This window comes from Moschus berezovskii, chromosome 2, assembly GCF_049115385.1.
Source record: "Moschus berezovskii isolate FMDL1 chromosome 2, NW_MosBer_1.0, whole genome shotgun sequence".
In the NCBI taxonomy this organism is placed as follows: domain Eukaryota; kingdom Metazoa; phylum Chordata; class Mammalia; order Artiodactyla; family Moschidae; genus Moschus; species Moschus berezovskii.
This window is the reverse complement of record NC_142461.1, coordinates 102,373,151-102,390,255: the sequence shown is the minus strand read 5'-3', so window position 1 is coordinate 102,390,255 and position 17,105 is coordinate 102,373,151. Positions and strand designations below refer to the sequence as shown.

The 17,105-nt window shown below is 40.9% G+C and overlaps 1 protein-coding gene across 4 annotated transcripts in view; it reads left to right on the top strand.

The window, feature by feature from the left end:
• The window catches only part of ITGB6 (integrin subunit beta 6), a 144,153-nt gene that overhangs the window by 109,248 nt on the left and 17,800 nt on the right, over positions 1–17,105 (top strand). For all 4 annotated transcript variants that reach the window (XM_055398731.2, XM_055398730.2, XM_055398732.2 and 1 more), the window contains 4 exons: positions 3,099–3,233; positions 3,680–4,097; positions 10,844–11,066; positions 14,073–14,170. In XM_055398731.2, the coding sequence (XP_055254706.2) occupies positions 3,099–3,233; positions 3,680–4,097; positions 10,844–11,066; positions 14,073–14,170 (874 nt within the window). The remainder of the gene's footprint in view (positions 1–3,098; positions 3,234–3,679; positions 4,098–10,843; positions 11,067–14,072; positions 14,171–17,105) is intronic.

The following is a 17,105-nucleotide window of genomic DNA, read 5'->3' as shown; positions in this document are numbered from 1 at the left end:
CAAAATGCTTGAAATGATCCTGATTCCTCTCTTTCTCTTACACTTTACACTTAATCCACCAGGAAATTTTGTGGACTCTACCCTCAGATTTATTTAGAATTTTGTCCAATCACTGTCGTCCTGGTTGGAGCCATCTTCCTCATTGACCTGAATTATTGCAAAATTGCCAAAATGCTATGTCCTGTTTCTACTTCTGTTTTCCTGCATCCTGCTTTCAACAAAACAGCTAGAGTTTTCATTGAAAATATTAACTCCTATCACTTTTCTATGTGCATGCATGAACGCACGCCCAGTCTCTTCAGCCGTGTCTGACTCTTGTGACCCCATGGACCGTAGCCCACCAGGCTCCTCTGTCCATGGGGTTCTCCAGGCAAGAATACTGGAGTGGGCTGCCACACCCTTCTCCAGGGGATCTTTGTGACTCAGGGATCAAACTCGCCTCCCTCACATCTCCTGCACTGGCAGGCAGGTTACCATCACCCTTCTATAGGTACCCCTAATTGTTTTCTCATTTACATAGAGTAAAAGTTGAAGTCTTTATAACATTCCATGAGTACCCTCCCAGGTCTGGTCCCCTTCACCCCATTACCTCTGAACTCACCTTCTGCTAACTCTAACTCTCTGCTCCAGTACAGTAACTCCGCCCTCCTTGCTGTTCTGCTTCCAAACATCATCCTGTCTTTAAGCCTTCACATTGGCTGCACCCTCTTCCTGAAACATATTTTCTCACATAAATATGCATGGCTAATTTTCTCTCACTTTCTTGAAACATCTCCTTCTTAACAAATCCCACCCTGACCACTTTTAAAAGATCACAGCCTACACCCCCTGCCCACACTCTCTTAATCTTCATTATCCCACCCTAACATTTTCCTGTAGCATTTATTACCTTCCGGTGCTACATAATTTTCTTATGTATTGTGTGGTTTCCTTTCTGTCCTCCCACACTCAGTCAAGGGATCAGCTATTTTAGAGGTCTTAAAGAACAGTGTCCAGTACATAGTGGCCACTCAATAAATGTTTTCTGAGTGAATAAACTGGAAATGTAACTAGCTAAGATAAAACAGATTTGCAGGGTTCATTTGAATGCTAAATTGGCAGAATTTGAAATCTTAAGACATGATGCAAATAATCTTTAGGACTGAGAAATGACATTTCAATCTCTGACAAAGACTACATTCTAAAAAAGTCAGCCTGTGTTCCTCAGTGGAAGGAGTGATCATGTGGAACGAATAACAAAGCAGGGAAGAGGAGTGACTTAGAATTTACAGTAAGCAACTTAAAATTACAAGGAAGGCGGGGTCCTCTTAAACATGCAGGTGACAAATTATACTTCAGGAAAGTTTGAATCTGAATACGCCTTTAAAATTCTATCAATGGAAGGTGCATAGGAACTCAAATCCTTTTAGAGGAGGTATGACTTCATAATATTTTGCAATTTGTTTTTATTCTGTTTTTAAAAAATAATTTGGTTTTGTCCCCCAAATACAGACTTCTCTTTTACAAAAGAAAGAGGAATCGTTTATCTTTTATCTAGTCTTCTCCTTTACCTTCGTAATCAACAATCCCATTCCTCGTCGTGTCTCAGGCAGGGGTGAATGCAGCCACATGCCAGCTTCCTTGACTCAGATTTTCCTATCCTCTCCTCTAGCCTGTCCTGCACACACTTTCCAGACAGCCTCCCTGCAGTGGTATTTTCAGTAAATCAGGCCCCTGTTTAAAAGCTTCAGGAAATGCTTTTCACAGGTCTTAACTCATCTCTCCAAACTACAGGGCTTTCTGTGGTTAGGTATCTCCCCAGACAGTTGGGGTGCAGGCTTGGGCTGAGCACCTCTTGTCTCCATTCTGAACCACTCCTGGCACAGAGTTTTCTCTTTTCTGGTCCCCTCACTTGAAATACCACTGTCATCCCCTCCAGCAATCTAAATCCAACACAGCCATTAAGGTCCGCTCTTCTAATACTTCAGCCTTCACTGACTGCCCTCTTTTCTGAATTCTCCCAAACCCTTATGTATTACACATTTTTTTTTTTCTAATTTAATGGTACACTGACTGACACTGTATGCTAACTGCTTCACTTGACTGCATCTTATTTTTTTCAGCAAGATGATCATCTTGATGGCAGAAATCCTATCTTATGCTCATTCGCCCAGACCTGGCGCTATACTAAATGTACAAAAGGGACTCAATAAATTTCAGTATTGATTTCAAGGCACACGCTCTCTCACATTTTAGCATCTCTAACAGTAGTTACACTTTGATTAGTCATGTCTTACCAATGCTTTCAGTAGAACGAAAGTCACAATGTAGTTTTCATTGCCTGCACATGCATAACTTGGCAGTAATTGAATGTGTTGTTGACACTTCCATTCATGACGTGCACTGCTGGTACTATAAGTGTTGAGGACAATCACAATTTTAAAATATCTTCCAAGTTTTCACTATGATTTGATATTGAAGAGTTATTATATATGCAGAAGTGCACCAAAACAGAATAACAGGGAAGCAAACACTGATATCAGCAAAGCAAGTATTCTCTGTTGGAGGAATGATCTGTATTCCTTTCAGAGTAACCACCAGCTGCTTTATGGGACCTAAAAAATGATGATACTTAGGAGACAGGTAAAGAAAGCTATTGTTATATTTTGCTACTGAGATATAAGCAAAAGATTTGCCTTTTATATACCATGCTTGGACTATAATTCATAAGACTGGACTATAATCCAGTCCTTGAAATTCAGGACTAGAGAAATTTGCCAAACCCTCAAGATGAATAAAATAATTTTTAAATCAATGATGAACTGACAGGTTTAATTCATATATAGTGCTGAACAATCTCGAAGTATTTTGTCGCAGTTTAATTGTCATAAAATAACGGTGAATCTTCTAATGGATGGCATCTTAGATTTGATAAAATATGCTTGTGTGTGTGTGTATGTATTACTTGCTTTCTTGCTTGACTGGTGACCTGGTGAATTTCTTTTAGACCAAATTTAATTTTATCCATTTGTTGTTTAATGAACATGATCACAGATTCTTCTCTTTTGGTTCTATTTTTTGGTCATGATCTTGTTCAACTCTTTATGTCTCATCTAAAGGAACTGAGGTCTGAGGTGGAGCTGGAAGTGTTAGGAGACACAGAAGGCCTCAACCTGTCATTCACAGCCATCTGTACCACCGGGATCCCCTTTCCACACCAAAAGAAATGCTCTCACATGAAGGTGGGAGACATAGTAAGTAGAGATCAATAGAGCATCTGAAAAGTCATTCAGATGATCTGTCAGAAGTTATCTTAGTGCAGTAAAGCTGGACTTTTCCTTTCAAGAATTTCAAAAGCAATTTTCAAAGATCTCCTAATAAATGCTTTCGGGAAGGCTGATCCCCATGGGCTCTGTATACTCCAGTGCATTTTGATGGCTTGTTGCTCTTATCGTTTAGTCACTAAGTCATATCTGACTCTTTTGTGACCCCGTGGACTGAAGCCCACCAGGTTCCTCTGTCCATGGGGTTGCCTGGCAAGAATATTGGAGTGGGTTGCCATTTCTTTCTCCAGGGGATCTTCCTGACCCAGGGATTGAGCCCACATCTCCTGCATTAGCAGGCAGATTCTTTGCCACTGAGCCACAAGGGAAGATCATTTTGGTGATTAGAAGAAGATAATTAGTATTTTCTTTTCCAGGCTTCATTCAACGTGACTGTGAGTTTACCAAACTGTGACAGAAGGAGCAGGCACATTATCTTAAAGCCCGTGGGACTGGGGGACGCTCTGGAAATCCTCGTCAGCCCGGAATGCAGCTGTGACTGCCAGAAAGACGTGGAGGTGAACAGCTCCAAGTGCAACAACGGCAATGGCTCCTTCCAGTGCGGGGTGTGTACCTGCAACCCTGGCCACATGGGTCACCACTGCGAGTGCGGGGAGGACACGCTGAGCACCGAGTCCTGCAAAGAGGCCCCGGAGCTCCCCTCGTGCAGTGGGAGAGGCGACTGCTACTGCGGGCAGTGTGTCTGCCACCTGTCCCCCTATGGAAACATTTACGGGCCTTACTGCCAGTGTGACAACTTCTCCTGCTTGAGACACAAGGGGCTGCTCTGCGGAGGTAGGCTATGTCCAAACCCACCTTCCTGGGAGACTGTGCAGGTGTCAAGGAGGAGCTTTGCATCCTCGGCCCCTGCCACAGCCGCCTGGACATAATAGGTGCCCAATGAATGTTTGCTGATCAATTGAATGTGTTCACCTTTAGACTAAGATCTTCACTTATATTTTTTCTGACTCTGACATTCCCTAGGGGTGAGATCTCTGCCAACTGAACTTATATCTCTATTATTATTTCCCTGGGGATGAAAGATTGTTCTTTTTGGTTATTACTTAGATGCCACAAAACTGCATGTAATCAAATTACATTATCTTCCACACTATTCTAGTTCAGGCTCCTTGTATGTGACCTAACTCTTAAATGCCTATTACTTTGGGAAGATAAGAAGCCAGGCTGCTTAAGGGACACACGGCAAAGAACAAGGGACACAAAAATACTAAATGGTCTTTCAGGCCCTTTGTTCATGATATGCTACGTTAGACACTGGGTATAATAAGCTCAATGGGACTTCCCAGGTGGTGCTAGTGGTAAAAAGCCTGCCTGCCAATGCAGAAGACATAAGAGACACAGGTTCAATCCCTGGGTTGGGAAGAGTCCCTGGAGGAAGGCATGGCAGTCCACTCCAGTATTCTTGCCTGGAGAATCCCATGGACAGAGAAGCCTGGTGGGCTACAGTCCATAGGGTTGCAAAGAGTGGGACACAACTGAAGTAACTTGGCATGCAGGCATGCATAATAAGATGAATAAGGACATATGTGAAGAAGGCTATGGAAAGGGTAAAAATGAAAAATTGCTTGAATTTTTTGAGATTGAAAAAAGCTATAAATAGCAGGAAAATTTACATTCTAGTATCCCTTCTAGATGTAAAATCACTGTAGTTTAAGAATATATTACATATTATATGACTATATAAAATCATTCTGGGAGATAAACATATGTATTTAAGTACAGTCTAGTCAGACAAGAATTACAAATGTGTTCATATACTTTTAAATGATACAGATTTGTGTTACAATTTAAATAGTAACTGACGGCTGAATTTAAGGCCTCACATCTTTTTTATTTTGTTCCCACAGTGTGTGAGCAGATAGCTTTTCAAAACAGAAAGCCATTACCTTTAGAGAAAACCAAGCAAGGTATGTTTTTCAACCACAGTGTCAGGAACATATAAAAGAGACTGATTTTCAGAAGAAAAGGCCCAAGAAAAGAAGCCTCAGAGAATCCCAAGCTCTTTGAAAACCATCTGATACCCTTAGAAGTGCACCTCCGTTTCATTTCTTGGCTTCTGCTGCTGCAACAGATTCCTCTGAGGCTGCCTTCTTTCTTTCCCCTTGGAGAGTGAAAAGTTTAGGGTCTGTCCAGACTGAGACACATTTCTCGCCCCTTTCATTCAAAGGTGTTTTTCCTTATCTAATGGGTGTGTTTCCAAACCCACATTGGTCCTCTTTTCACAAGATACAGAGAGAACACAGCCTGAGGCCAGAGACCATCACCACATCTCAGAAAGAATCTATTCAGCAGAACTTTAGATTGCAGTTCTAATAGAAATCTTTAATAAAATATGTGCTCAAGACGTTTGAAATTGCCTTTAAAAAAAATCCGAAATGTAATCAAATACAGTATAACAGCAATACTGACCCCACCTATTTTTCACCCTTTAATTCTGAAGTCAAAGAGATCTAAGGCTGTAGAAATCCTGGATTGTGTTCAACAACACAGTTCGTCCCAGTGTTTGATGGTCTTTCATTTTATTTTATGTCATGCGTGCAGACAGATATAAATTCAAAGAGTCAATCTGATCTGACCATTTGTGGTTCAGACAGTCTGACAATACTGCCTCTTTTTGTATCAGATACAGTGATTACTAAAGAAATTCTATATAGAAAATACAATTATTTCTGCAATTGGACTCAGAAAACTTTACCAATGCCCTTTTCCTTCATTTATTGGAGTACTTCCCCATCCTCAACCATGACTGTTTCTCAAAAGCAATTTTGTGCTTAGTAACATCTCAAATAATGTTACTCTATAACTTTCTCTTTTAAAAGTACAATCAAGTACAAAGAAGTACAAAAGTAAATGAATGGTTTTGGCCTTAATCACCTAACTGTTCTTAGCTTTAAATTCAAGAAAGAGTAATGGAATACGTACTGTGTGCCTGGCATTGTGCTTAGTGTGGGGGTAAATTTGATCCTGGCCTGTGAACACACATGCTCTTGACGCTGTTGTTTCCAACAGCAGCCTGACTATGCTACAGCCTTACTTCTCATGTGCGTGTGTGCCTGCTAAGTTGCTTCCGTCGTTTCTGACTCTTTGCAACCCCATGGACTGTAGCCCAGCAGGCTCCTCTGTCCATGGGATTCTCCAGATAAGAATGCTGGAGTGAATTGCCATTTCCTCCTCCAGGGAATCCCTAGGATTGAATCTACATCTCTCAGTCTTCTGCATTAGCAGCTGGGTTCTTTACCACTAGAGCCAGCTGGGAAACCCCCACTTCTCAAGTAAATCTACTTATTTTATAACAAATAGACTCTGCAATGTGTCGCTTTTCCAAAGGGCTATTATCATGATGTTCTTCCCATGCACCTTATTCTATCCATCTGTAAGATATAGGACTCCACTGATTTTTTTTTTCCCTTGCCCAAATTCCATTAGTCTTTAAAATTTTGATTCTAAGAAACTGGAAAATCCAGCAGACAAACAGCATTATAGAAAAAGCTTCCTATCATGCTCTTAGTTATCAGTCAATGGCATTCCAGAAAGATCTAACCCTATCAAAAGAACCTAATAATTTTTTCTCAATCTTTGATTATCATCTTGTTTCTACATGAAGTCACTATAAAGCTATTGTTGTATGAACAGCTACCTTGGATAAGTAGTTGTTTGTGGATATCAGTGAACAACTTTCGTGACCCAGTTAATGGTTCTGAAGTCCCAAAGAAAGGAGAGTTTCTAATTTCTGCAAGGAGCTCTTAGAAGGATTTTCTAAAATTTCTGCCAAGTAATTTTTATATGGAGCGATATAATTGGGCATTCTCAAAGCCTTTCAAAATGCTCATTTCATTTGACAATATTTATACACTTTATGCATTTTTCAGAATAAACTTTAATATAGAAATCTCTCCCTATCATGAAAGTAAGTTTCCACCTTTGATAAGGAATAAACAAAAAGCCATTGAAGTTTAGGTGACAGTTTATATATAAAAAGTAAATGAATGGTTTTGGCCTAAATCACCTAACTATTCTTAGCTTTAAATTAATTAGTTCAATTATGAATTAAATAGGTTATGAAATGCAGCATTAATGTCATGGATCCAGATAAATTTCAACTCATCTCTCATTAGAGAAGTGTATGTCATATTTTCTTTGTCTCTCTCCCTACATATGTGTATACACACACACACACACACACACCAGGAGCAGTCAGAATCTAGCTTCAAAATCTTTGTGGTTTATCGTTTGTTCTGGGATTACTTTCTCCCTGTCTCTTAAGGCCAGGTCATGAAGGCAGAAAAGTAACCACCTACTGGACCAAAGTTTACAAGCGAAAACTCAGAATCCTTCTTTCTGCAATGAATATGGCAGCATCTCCAAAAAATGGAAACCTGCCTCACTTGGGATTTCTTTCACATCTGTTTGGTTTTCAGTATAATTACAGGAGTTTTAACACTGCTGGATAATTTTGCTATCAAATTCTTCCTACTGGATAGTATTTAGGAATCATGATAATAACGTACATTTATACACTGCTTGTGTTTCCCAGGCGGCACTAGTGGTAAAGAACGCAACTGCCAGTGCTGCAAACATGAGATGTGGGTTTGATACCTGGGTTGGGAAGATGCCCTGAAGGAGGGTATGGCAACCCACTCAAGTATTCTTGCCTGGAGAATCCCACGGACAGAGGAGCCTGCCAGGCTGCAGTCCAGTGGGTCACAAAGAGTCGGACACAACTGAAGCAACTCAGCACAGCACACACTGCTTATTTATGGGCCAGGCACTGTTCTAAACACTGTTATGTATTATCTCAGGTAATCTTCATAACAGTCCCATGAAGTAGTGCTATTAATAATCCCTCCTTACCAATGAGGAAACTGAGGCACAGAGGGGTTGAGCAACTTCCCCAACTTTGCCCAGCCCAGGAACACCAGAGCCAGGACCCAAACCTGTGCTATTCGCATCTATGTCTGTACGCTCACACACTATGGACTCTTGCACCACCACCATGCCCATGTGTCTTTGGAATGTTGCCAAGGAGCAAAACTTGAGAGGCAATACCTGGTGCACACTTCTTTTTCTGAAGAAAAGTATGTTACAAAATTTGCAGGTAAGTGTTGTTTGTTTGGATCATCAAATGCCAGTTTAGGATCTTGGGCATGGTAGGCAACCAAAAAACACTATGCAAGAACACACAGGCCCATTATCTGAAACACTTGATTTACCATTTTGTAGTAGTTCATACACTCCTCTGGCCAGCTCTTCAGGAGCCCCTCTTACCTCTCTGGCTCTTCTGTGATGATCTCTGGTTACATTATAAATGTTGATACTCTCCAGGGACTTACTCTATCTGCTTGCCCCAGATAATCTCATCCCCATTGGTTTCAACTGCCACTTATCCCTGGTGGATTACAAAACCCAAACCTCAGGGCTGTATATACATATCCAACCATCCCCAGGTCTTTCAAACTCCACAGAACCAAAGATGAACTCATTGTCTTCCCTGTCCTAAGCTGCTCTTCCTCCTCTCCTTCAGAACAACCTATTCACTTAAAAATTAAAAACTTTCTATGCCAGGCATTGGAGATAAGGCACTACATGAGTTACTTCCATTCGAGGGCAATAAAAACATGCCCCATCCAGATAGCAGCCCAGTCTGGTCATCTGAAGAATTCCATCCTCCCTCTCCCTCCCCCTCTTCCCTGGGCATCTCATGCCTTGAATTTCACCCCCTTTCCTCTCCAAGCCCACAGACACTTCTCAGGACTCATAGCTTCTTATCTCTATTGCCGGGAGAAAAATAATATATAAACACATGCACACAGTTGATCCTTGAACAACACAGGTTTGAAGTGCACGGGTCCACTTATATGCAGATTTTTTCAATAAATATATTGGAAATATTTTTGGAGATTTGCAACGATTTGAAAATATTCACAGATGAACTATGTAGCCAGACAGAGATACAAAAATTTATGTATGTTGTGAATGCATAGAGTATATATAGCTATTGGTTTATTCTTACATAGGCATAAAATGAGTGATATTTAGTATAAAATTACTAATGTGTTAGTTTTCTTACTATTTGATAACTTTGCTTTCAAAGCATTATATTACTGTCTAGTATGCCTCTCTCATAATTGGAAAAACTACATATCAGCCTACTATTAAAGGTAAGTGGTTTTTAAGAAAAGGGAATCATGTTTGTAATATGAATATGTCCTTAATACTATAGCCATAAACATCTTAACCATTCATTGGTGTATAGACTAGGCTGCTCTGAAACAATGATACTAACTATACTAGGCTGCCATAAAGTAATCATATCATTGTTTCTTCATTATCAATGCATAAATAGCTATATCTGTAAATAGACATGAATTTCTTTTTCACATTATCTTTTCATTTTTGATATCTAGTGTTAGTAATTTGCCTGATATCTACAGTATTATAAGATGATTTTGATGTAGGTACTGCCAGATGATTCATCTAGTAAACTTACAGTATCGATAAATACAAATAAGTAGTCGTTCAGGGGTGTCCAACTCTTTGCAACCCCATGGGACTGTAGCCTGCCAGTTTCCTCTGTCAATGGGGATTCTTCAGGCAAGAATACTGGAGTGGGTTGCCATGCCTTCCTCCAGGGGATCTTCCCAACCCAGAGATAGAACCCAGGTCTCCCGCATTGCATGAAGATTCTTTACCATGTGAGCTACTAGGGAAGCCCAAGAATACTGGAGTGCCTATCCCTTCTCCAGGGTATCTTCCCAACCCAAGAATCAAACCAGAGTCTCCTGCATTACAGGTGGATTCTCTACCAGCTGAGCTACCAGGGAAACCCTATGTAACAAACAAAATATGTGTTGATCAACTGTTTATGTTATCAGTAAGGTTTCCAGTCAACAAGAAGCTGTTAGTAGTTAAGTTTGGAGGGAGTTAAAAGTTATTCTCAGACTTTGGACTGAGGGGAGACATAAGAGTAGGGCCAACTGTATATATACATACATATAATTGCACACACACATATCAAGTAGCTAACTATAGGCTTCTAGATTATCTCATTTCATGCATATATGCTCAATTGTGTTGGACTCTCTGTGACCAATGGGCTATATATAGCCTGTCAGGCTCCTCTGTCCGTGGGATTCTCCAGGCAAGAATACTAGAGTGGGCTGCAGTTTTTTTCTCCAGGGGATCTTCCCAACCCAGGGATTGAATCCTCATCTCTTGAGTCTCCTGCATTGGCAGGCAGATTCTTTACCACTGTGCCATCTGGGAAGCCAGCCCATAAATTCTATTTGATATAACATCAGGCAACCTAGTTGATCTTCAGTTAAGAGACCAAGTCAATAAATACACACCATTAGCAAAATACACTCCTATCTACACTACTTCCCACCTCTGCATGGCACTCACTTTTATCCCTCTTTTTTTTCTTCAGTCTTCTTGATGGTGTTTAAAGGCCAAAAAAAAAGATGGTCCACAAAATCCGGAAGGGGTTTTAGCCCTAAGAAACCCAGAACTTTGTTTTGCAGATAACGGCGACTGCGACTGTGGCGAATGCGTGTGCAGGAGCGGCTGGACAGGCGAGTACTGTAACTGCACCAGCAGCACAGAACACTGTCTCCCCGAAGACGGGACCCTCTGCAGCGGCCGAGGGGACTGTGTGTGCGGCAAGTGCGTTTGCACGCATCCTGGAGCCTCGGGGCCCACCTGTGAACGTTGTCCCACCTGCGGCGATCCCTGCAACTCTAAACGGTAATGCATCTCCCATCTACAAAAATGTCTCTTTGTCCCTAGGTTTCATGATGATCAAAGTTATAACGACATCTTATAAACTCAGACCTCAGACTGTTCTTGCTGGCTTTCGTCTCTAAGCATCCATCAAAACACACTAACCCAAAGGGCCCCTGTGATCATCAGCCTGGAACATCAGCCTCTCCATTACCTCCCAATGCTGATTATCCAGGACCACAAAGCCACATATCTATGAGAGCCTATCAAGGAAGCTAAGCTGAGGTCCCGCACTGATAACATCAGATAGCCTTTCCCTTACAATACCAGCCACACATCAGGAGTGCCCTGGGGGGGGGGGGGGTGGGCTAACACTCACTTTCAGTACTTTTTACAGGGAAACAGAGGAGCTTCTTATCAAGTTTATAGCCTGACCTTACTGATTCATTCCTATCTACAGACTCAAAAAGGCAAAGAAACAGAAAGATGATCTTGGCTCTCAATTCCTCCCCTCTTTCTTACCACTCACGCTCTTTGGCAACTTTCTTTGGTTGCCATTCTACAGAGCTATTGTGAACTACACTTTCTTTTTATCATCAAACAACAACAAAAAGCAATCATATATTTTTTCCAGTAAAAAAAAAAATTCTTCTTAGCTTGGTAGCTAACTTCTTAATGAAAAATTGAGGTCAAGAAAAGCAAATCTCCAAACTGGCTGTGTTATGACCTTGCAGGTTTAATGTATTATACAGCAAACGTGCTTTAGCAGTTCATATTTTCATTAACTTTGGTACCGACAAAGGGGACATGTGCATATCCAATATGAACAAAGTAAGAAAATCAATATTACCAATATTCACCCAATACTCACTATTCAAGTGTCAAAATTTCTGTCACTGTGCCTGAACAGATGCCAAGAGAAGCATGGGCACAAAATTAGGCTTGTGTATGTGCGTGCTAAGTTGCTTCAATCGTGTCCAACTTTGTAAGGCCCTAAGTACTTCAGCCTACCAGACTCCTCTGTCCATGGGATTTTCCAGGCAAGAATACTGGAGTGGGTTGCCATGTCCTCCTCCAGGGGATCTTCCCAAACCAGGGATCGAACCTGTGTCTCTTACGTCTAACCTGCATTGGCAGGCAGCTTCTTTACCACTAGACCACCACCTGAGAAGCCCAAAGTCAGGCTTACTTGAATATAGTTTAATATTAAATGTTATTTGAAGGTATTTCTTCCATTATTTTTCTATTTTATCTTCTCCGTAAACCTGATTTAATCTCTTTTGAAAAAAAATTTTATTTAACTATGGTTGACTTACAATATTGTTAGTTGAAGGTGTTCAGCTTCAGATTCTTTCCCACTATAGGTTATTATAAGATATTGAATATAGCTCCATGTGCTATACAGTAAATTCTTGTTTATTTTATATACTATGTGCATGTTAATTCCAACTTCCTCATTTATCCCCACCATCTCCCCTTTCCCCTTTGGTAACCAGAAGTTTGTTTGTTTGTTTCATCAGACATATTTCAATCTTAGATCTGGTTTATAAGGTATGAAATTAATGGCCAAAGTGGTTTGAATTTGAGGAATTGAGCAGAGTGACCAGCTGGTATTTGTTAGTTTTGAGGTGAATCCATTCTTCCACTTATTCTGTCATGCACTTGTTTATCAAATGGGTGTTAAATACCTACTTGCAGGCCAGAATCATGTTAAGTCATAGACAAATAGTGATAGTGAAACAGCTATAGTCCCTGCTGTCACAGGTGCTAAGCATCAACTGGCAAAGACAGAACATTTAAGAAGTAATTATAATGATATCTGGGCTGACAGTCATAATAGGGGATGGGATAAAGAGGGAACAAAAGAATTCTCTGGCAGTAGATAAAGCTACCAGGCTAGCTTGGACAGCCGTCAATGGGGTACACAAAGAGACAGAGGTTTTAAGGCTTCCACAATCTTCAGCAGCCCCCTACAAAACCACCCCAAGTAACTATATAACCTCGATAAGTGCAGTGTGCTTGCTGTACAAAGGCAACTTCCAGATAAGATTCCTATCCCCACTCCACAGAGAGTGCTGCTCCTAAACCCTTCCAGCAGAGGAATTCAGAGGCTTCCACTGCAAAGGAACTGGTAAGGGCTAGGGAAAGCTTGCCTAAGGAAGTTTGGTTTCAGCTGAGATGTGATAAGGCATGACTGAGATTGGGGAGTGTTTCCAGTGCTTAGAAGAGCGTACCTTTCCTGGGTCAGAGTAAGAGAGAGGTGGTATGATGAGTGCCCACAGTAAGAAAACTTTTGCAGCTTTGCTGTTTGTAAAGTGATTTTCAGCACAACATTAATTCAGAATCTAAGTTTTACTTTTGCTGTATAGCCATCACTAGAGTAGCTTAATTCCTGGGTTATGTTCTTGAAAATACACTTTTAAATAAGTAGCAATCCTTTATTTAAAAATCTGCATTAATGAGGATCCAGGCTGTAATCCTCGGCTTTTGAAAATACTCTTGTCAAGGTTTGAACTCATTCAAAAGAGTTACAGAAAAGTGAATCTTCGAAATAGTCATTCATGACATATGAGAATTTTTGGAATTCTTGTTAAAATACAGACCATTTCTGTTAAGAAATCCACACTTTATCTAGTCTCTAATCTTATTTTAGCAGCATAAACCCTTCCCAGGAAAACGTATAATGAAAATATAGCTAAATTAAATACCAAAATAATCAGGATTTTTTTGTTGTTGGGGAAATTTTTTTTTTTAATCTAACCAATCAGAAGCAATCATTGAAGATAATGAGGACAGCAGCTATTATCAAGGCTGGCTTAGGGAGCACTGATTACTGAGTGGAATTCAGACTAAAGCAGTTTCCTCTTGGATATCACCCGACCATCTTTTTGAAAGTAACAAAACACAACATCCTCTCTGAGACATTTCTATAGCTGGAATTATAGTAACAGCATGAAAGCAGTATCCCAATTGCATATCCGTTTTTACAGCATCACAAAACTGATTAACTCTATTGACTAATGTTCACAGGAGCTGCATTGAATGCTACCTGTCTGCAGATGGCCAGGCCCAAGAAGAATGTGTTGACAAATGCAAACTAGCTGGTGCGACCATCAGTGAAGAAGAAGGTTCTACTTGTCTTAAATTGCTTTCCTTTCCTTTACAGTTTTAGAGAGGCAGAAACTCTGTGGAGGGCTTTTCAGTAGCTCAGCCTTATTTGTACTGGGGGCGTTAGTCCACTCGCATTCATTTTTAAGAGTAAATGCATTCCAGAAGGCTAAAGACTTGATGGTTTGGAATACAAGCAATTTAAAGTCCCAGCTTTTCTGTTTGACTTCAGCTCTGTTGGCAGATTCATCTCTGCTTAACTCATGCAGCTGGAGAGAATTCCAGAATGCTGTAATTTTTTTTTTTAATTAGAAAAGAGGAAAATTGAAGAAAGAGGTAAATATTAGCCCCCTAACTTGAAATCATCCCCTGTCGTCTGCCTGCCTTATTTCACGATGGGAAGAAGTGAGGTGTAGGTTGGGTTTCCTGACAGCAGCATCAGGCAGCAGGCAGTTTCTGGTTAGTGGACATCTTTCCTCCCCTTCCCTCCATGATTTTACTCCCAACTTTCCAAACATGGATATTACATCATCTTTTTTTTTAATTGAAGTATAGTTGCTCTACAATATTGTGTTAGTTTCTGCTGTACAATGAAGTGAATCAGTCATATGTAAACATACCCGCCCCCCCCCCGCCCCATGTCATGGACCTCCCTCCCACCCTGCCCCCTCACATGGTCATCATTAATCCCTTGTGCCCTCAGTCCCAAATACCAACAAAGGCCTGTTACCTTTAGGAGGTGCTTGCTCAGAACCTCAGTTATGTCCCACTCTTTGTGACCCCATGGACTGCATCCCATCAGGCTCCTCTGGCCATGGGATTTTCTAGGTGAGAATACTGGAGTGGGTTGCCATTTCCTCCTCCAGGGGAACTTCCCGACCCAGGAACTGAACCTGCATCTCTTGTGTCTCCTGCACTGGCAGGCAGATTCTTTACCACTGTGCCACCTGGGAAGCCTTGTTACCTTTAACTGCTAAGCAAACTCTGCTCTTGCTTCTGTCTGCCATTTTTGAAGTGACTTACTTAAAATCAGATTCCTTCTAATGGCAAAAGGTTATCTCAGGTATGTAAATAGGTTGTATTTTAGCTGAGAAGGCATTTAAAAAATAATCTGTGATCTTTAAAACAAAACTGATGACTGCCCCTCCTAAGGGGATTGTCTAGGGGGATTTGCTTTTCCATCATCTCAAACCCTCCATGAGGTAGGAACCACTGCTCAGGTAGGAACCTTGCTCTGCACGCCTCAGAGGTGCAACTCCGATGTATTTTGGGTGGAATGAAATAACCAAGATGATGATTTATGACAATCTAGCATATGCTTCTTGAGTAATGAAACTAGAATACAGAAATGAATCCATTTCCAAAGTGATATGTTAGTAATATTTCTATTGTTTTGAAAATTACCAACATTGTTTTAAAATTGAGGTTTCTGACTGTGCACAGTTAAATGACCCTATATGGAGGGGTGGGTTTAGTGCTCATGAAACCCTTTGCCTGTGTGTTTCTGGTGCCTTAAGATAAATATGCCAAATAGCCATAAATTGGACAAGATGGTATGTACCTTATACTAATACTGAAGATGAGATGTGGTAAAAGCACCAAGTAAGATGGTGTATGTGGCCTGTCTACATTAGTAACAAGTCCACAATCTAAGCATATCCTTCTGGCTTCATTTCACAGCAAACAGTTGGTATATTTACCATGTGTTTCAAAGAAATGACTAAAAATTAAAGAAAATGCCCTGCAAATGATTGGAACCAGATTAACTAACAGCATGGGACATCTAATGTGCTGAGGGGTAAAATAAATCAACCTTAGAAACACGTGAATCACAAATAGGGAATGTACATATACAGTTTTCTGAGTATAGTTATTTAGTTAGTGTTAGTTGCTCAACCATGTCTGATTCTTTGAGACCCCATAGATGGTAGCCTGCCAGACTCCTCTGTCCATGGGATTTTCCAGGCAAGAATACTGGAGTGGGTTGCCATCTCCTTCTCCAGGGAATTTTCCTGACCCAGAGATCAAACCTGGGTTTCCTGCATCATGGGCAGATCCTCTTTACCATCTGAGCCACCAGGGAAATGCCTTTCTGAGCATGAAAGTGAAAGTGAAAGTAATGTCGCTCAGTCATGTCGGACTCTTTGCGACCCCGTGGACTGTAGCCCACCAGGCTCCTCCGTCCATGGGATTCTCCAGGCAAGAATACTGGACTGGGTTGCCATTTCCTTCTCCAGAGGATCTTCCCAACCCAGGGATCGAACCCAGGTCTCCTGCATTGCAGGCAGATGCTTTAACCTCTGAGCCACCAGGAAAGCCCATAAACGCTTGGATTTAAGAGGAAGATTATATTCTCAAGTAGCCAAAAAATTCTTTCATTATTCTTGCAGTGTAATTGACTAAATTATCTTCAAAATAGGGGAATACAACTATTTCTAATTCAGAAATCAAAGTGATTGGTTTACTAATACCATTTAAAGCAGTAATCGTGATGAATTTGAAAGAAAACATCTTTGTCAGCCTGACAATATAAAAGTCACTCTTCTAATGGGTTGTTGCTGTTCTTGTTGTTATTAAGTCACTAAGTCCTGTCCAACTCTGCAACCCCATGGACTGTAGCCTGCCAGGTTCCTCTGTCCATGGGATTTTCCAGGCAAGAGTACTGGAGTGGGTTGCCATTTTCTACTCCAAAGGATCTTCCTGACTCAGGGATCAAAATTGTGTCTTTTGTGTCTCCTGCATCGGCAGGCAGATTCTTTTACCACGAGTGCCACAAGCGTATGTATCTTCTAATGGGCCTTTTTAATAAGTCCTGTTTCAAATTACTCACCCAGTCATGTTATTGATCATATCATCTTGAAATTATCACTGCATATTTGCTCTTTCATGGGATCTTTGATCAGCTCATCTTTCCCCTCACAAGGACATGAAGAATAAAGCAAGCATAAACTTCAT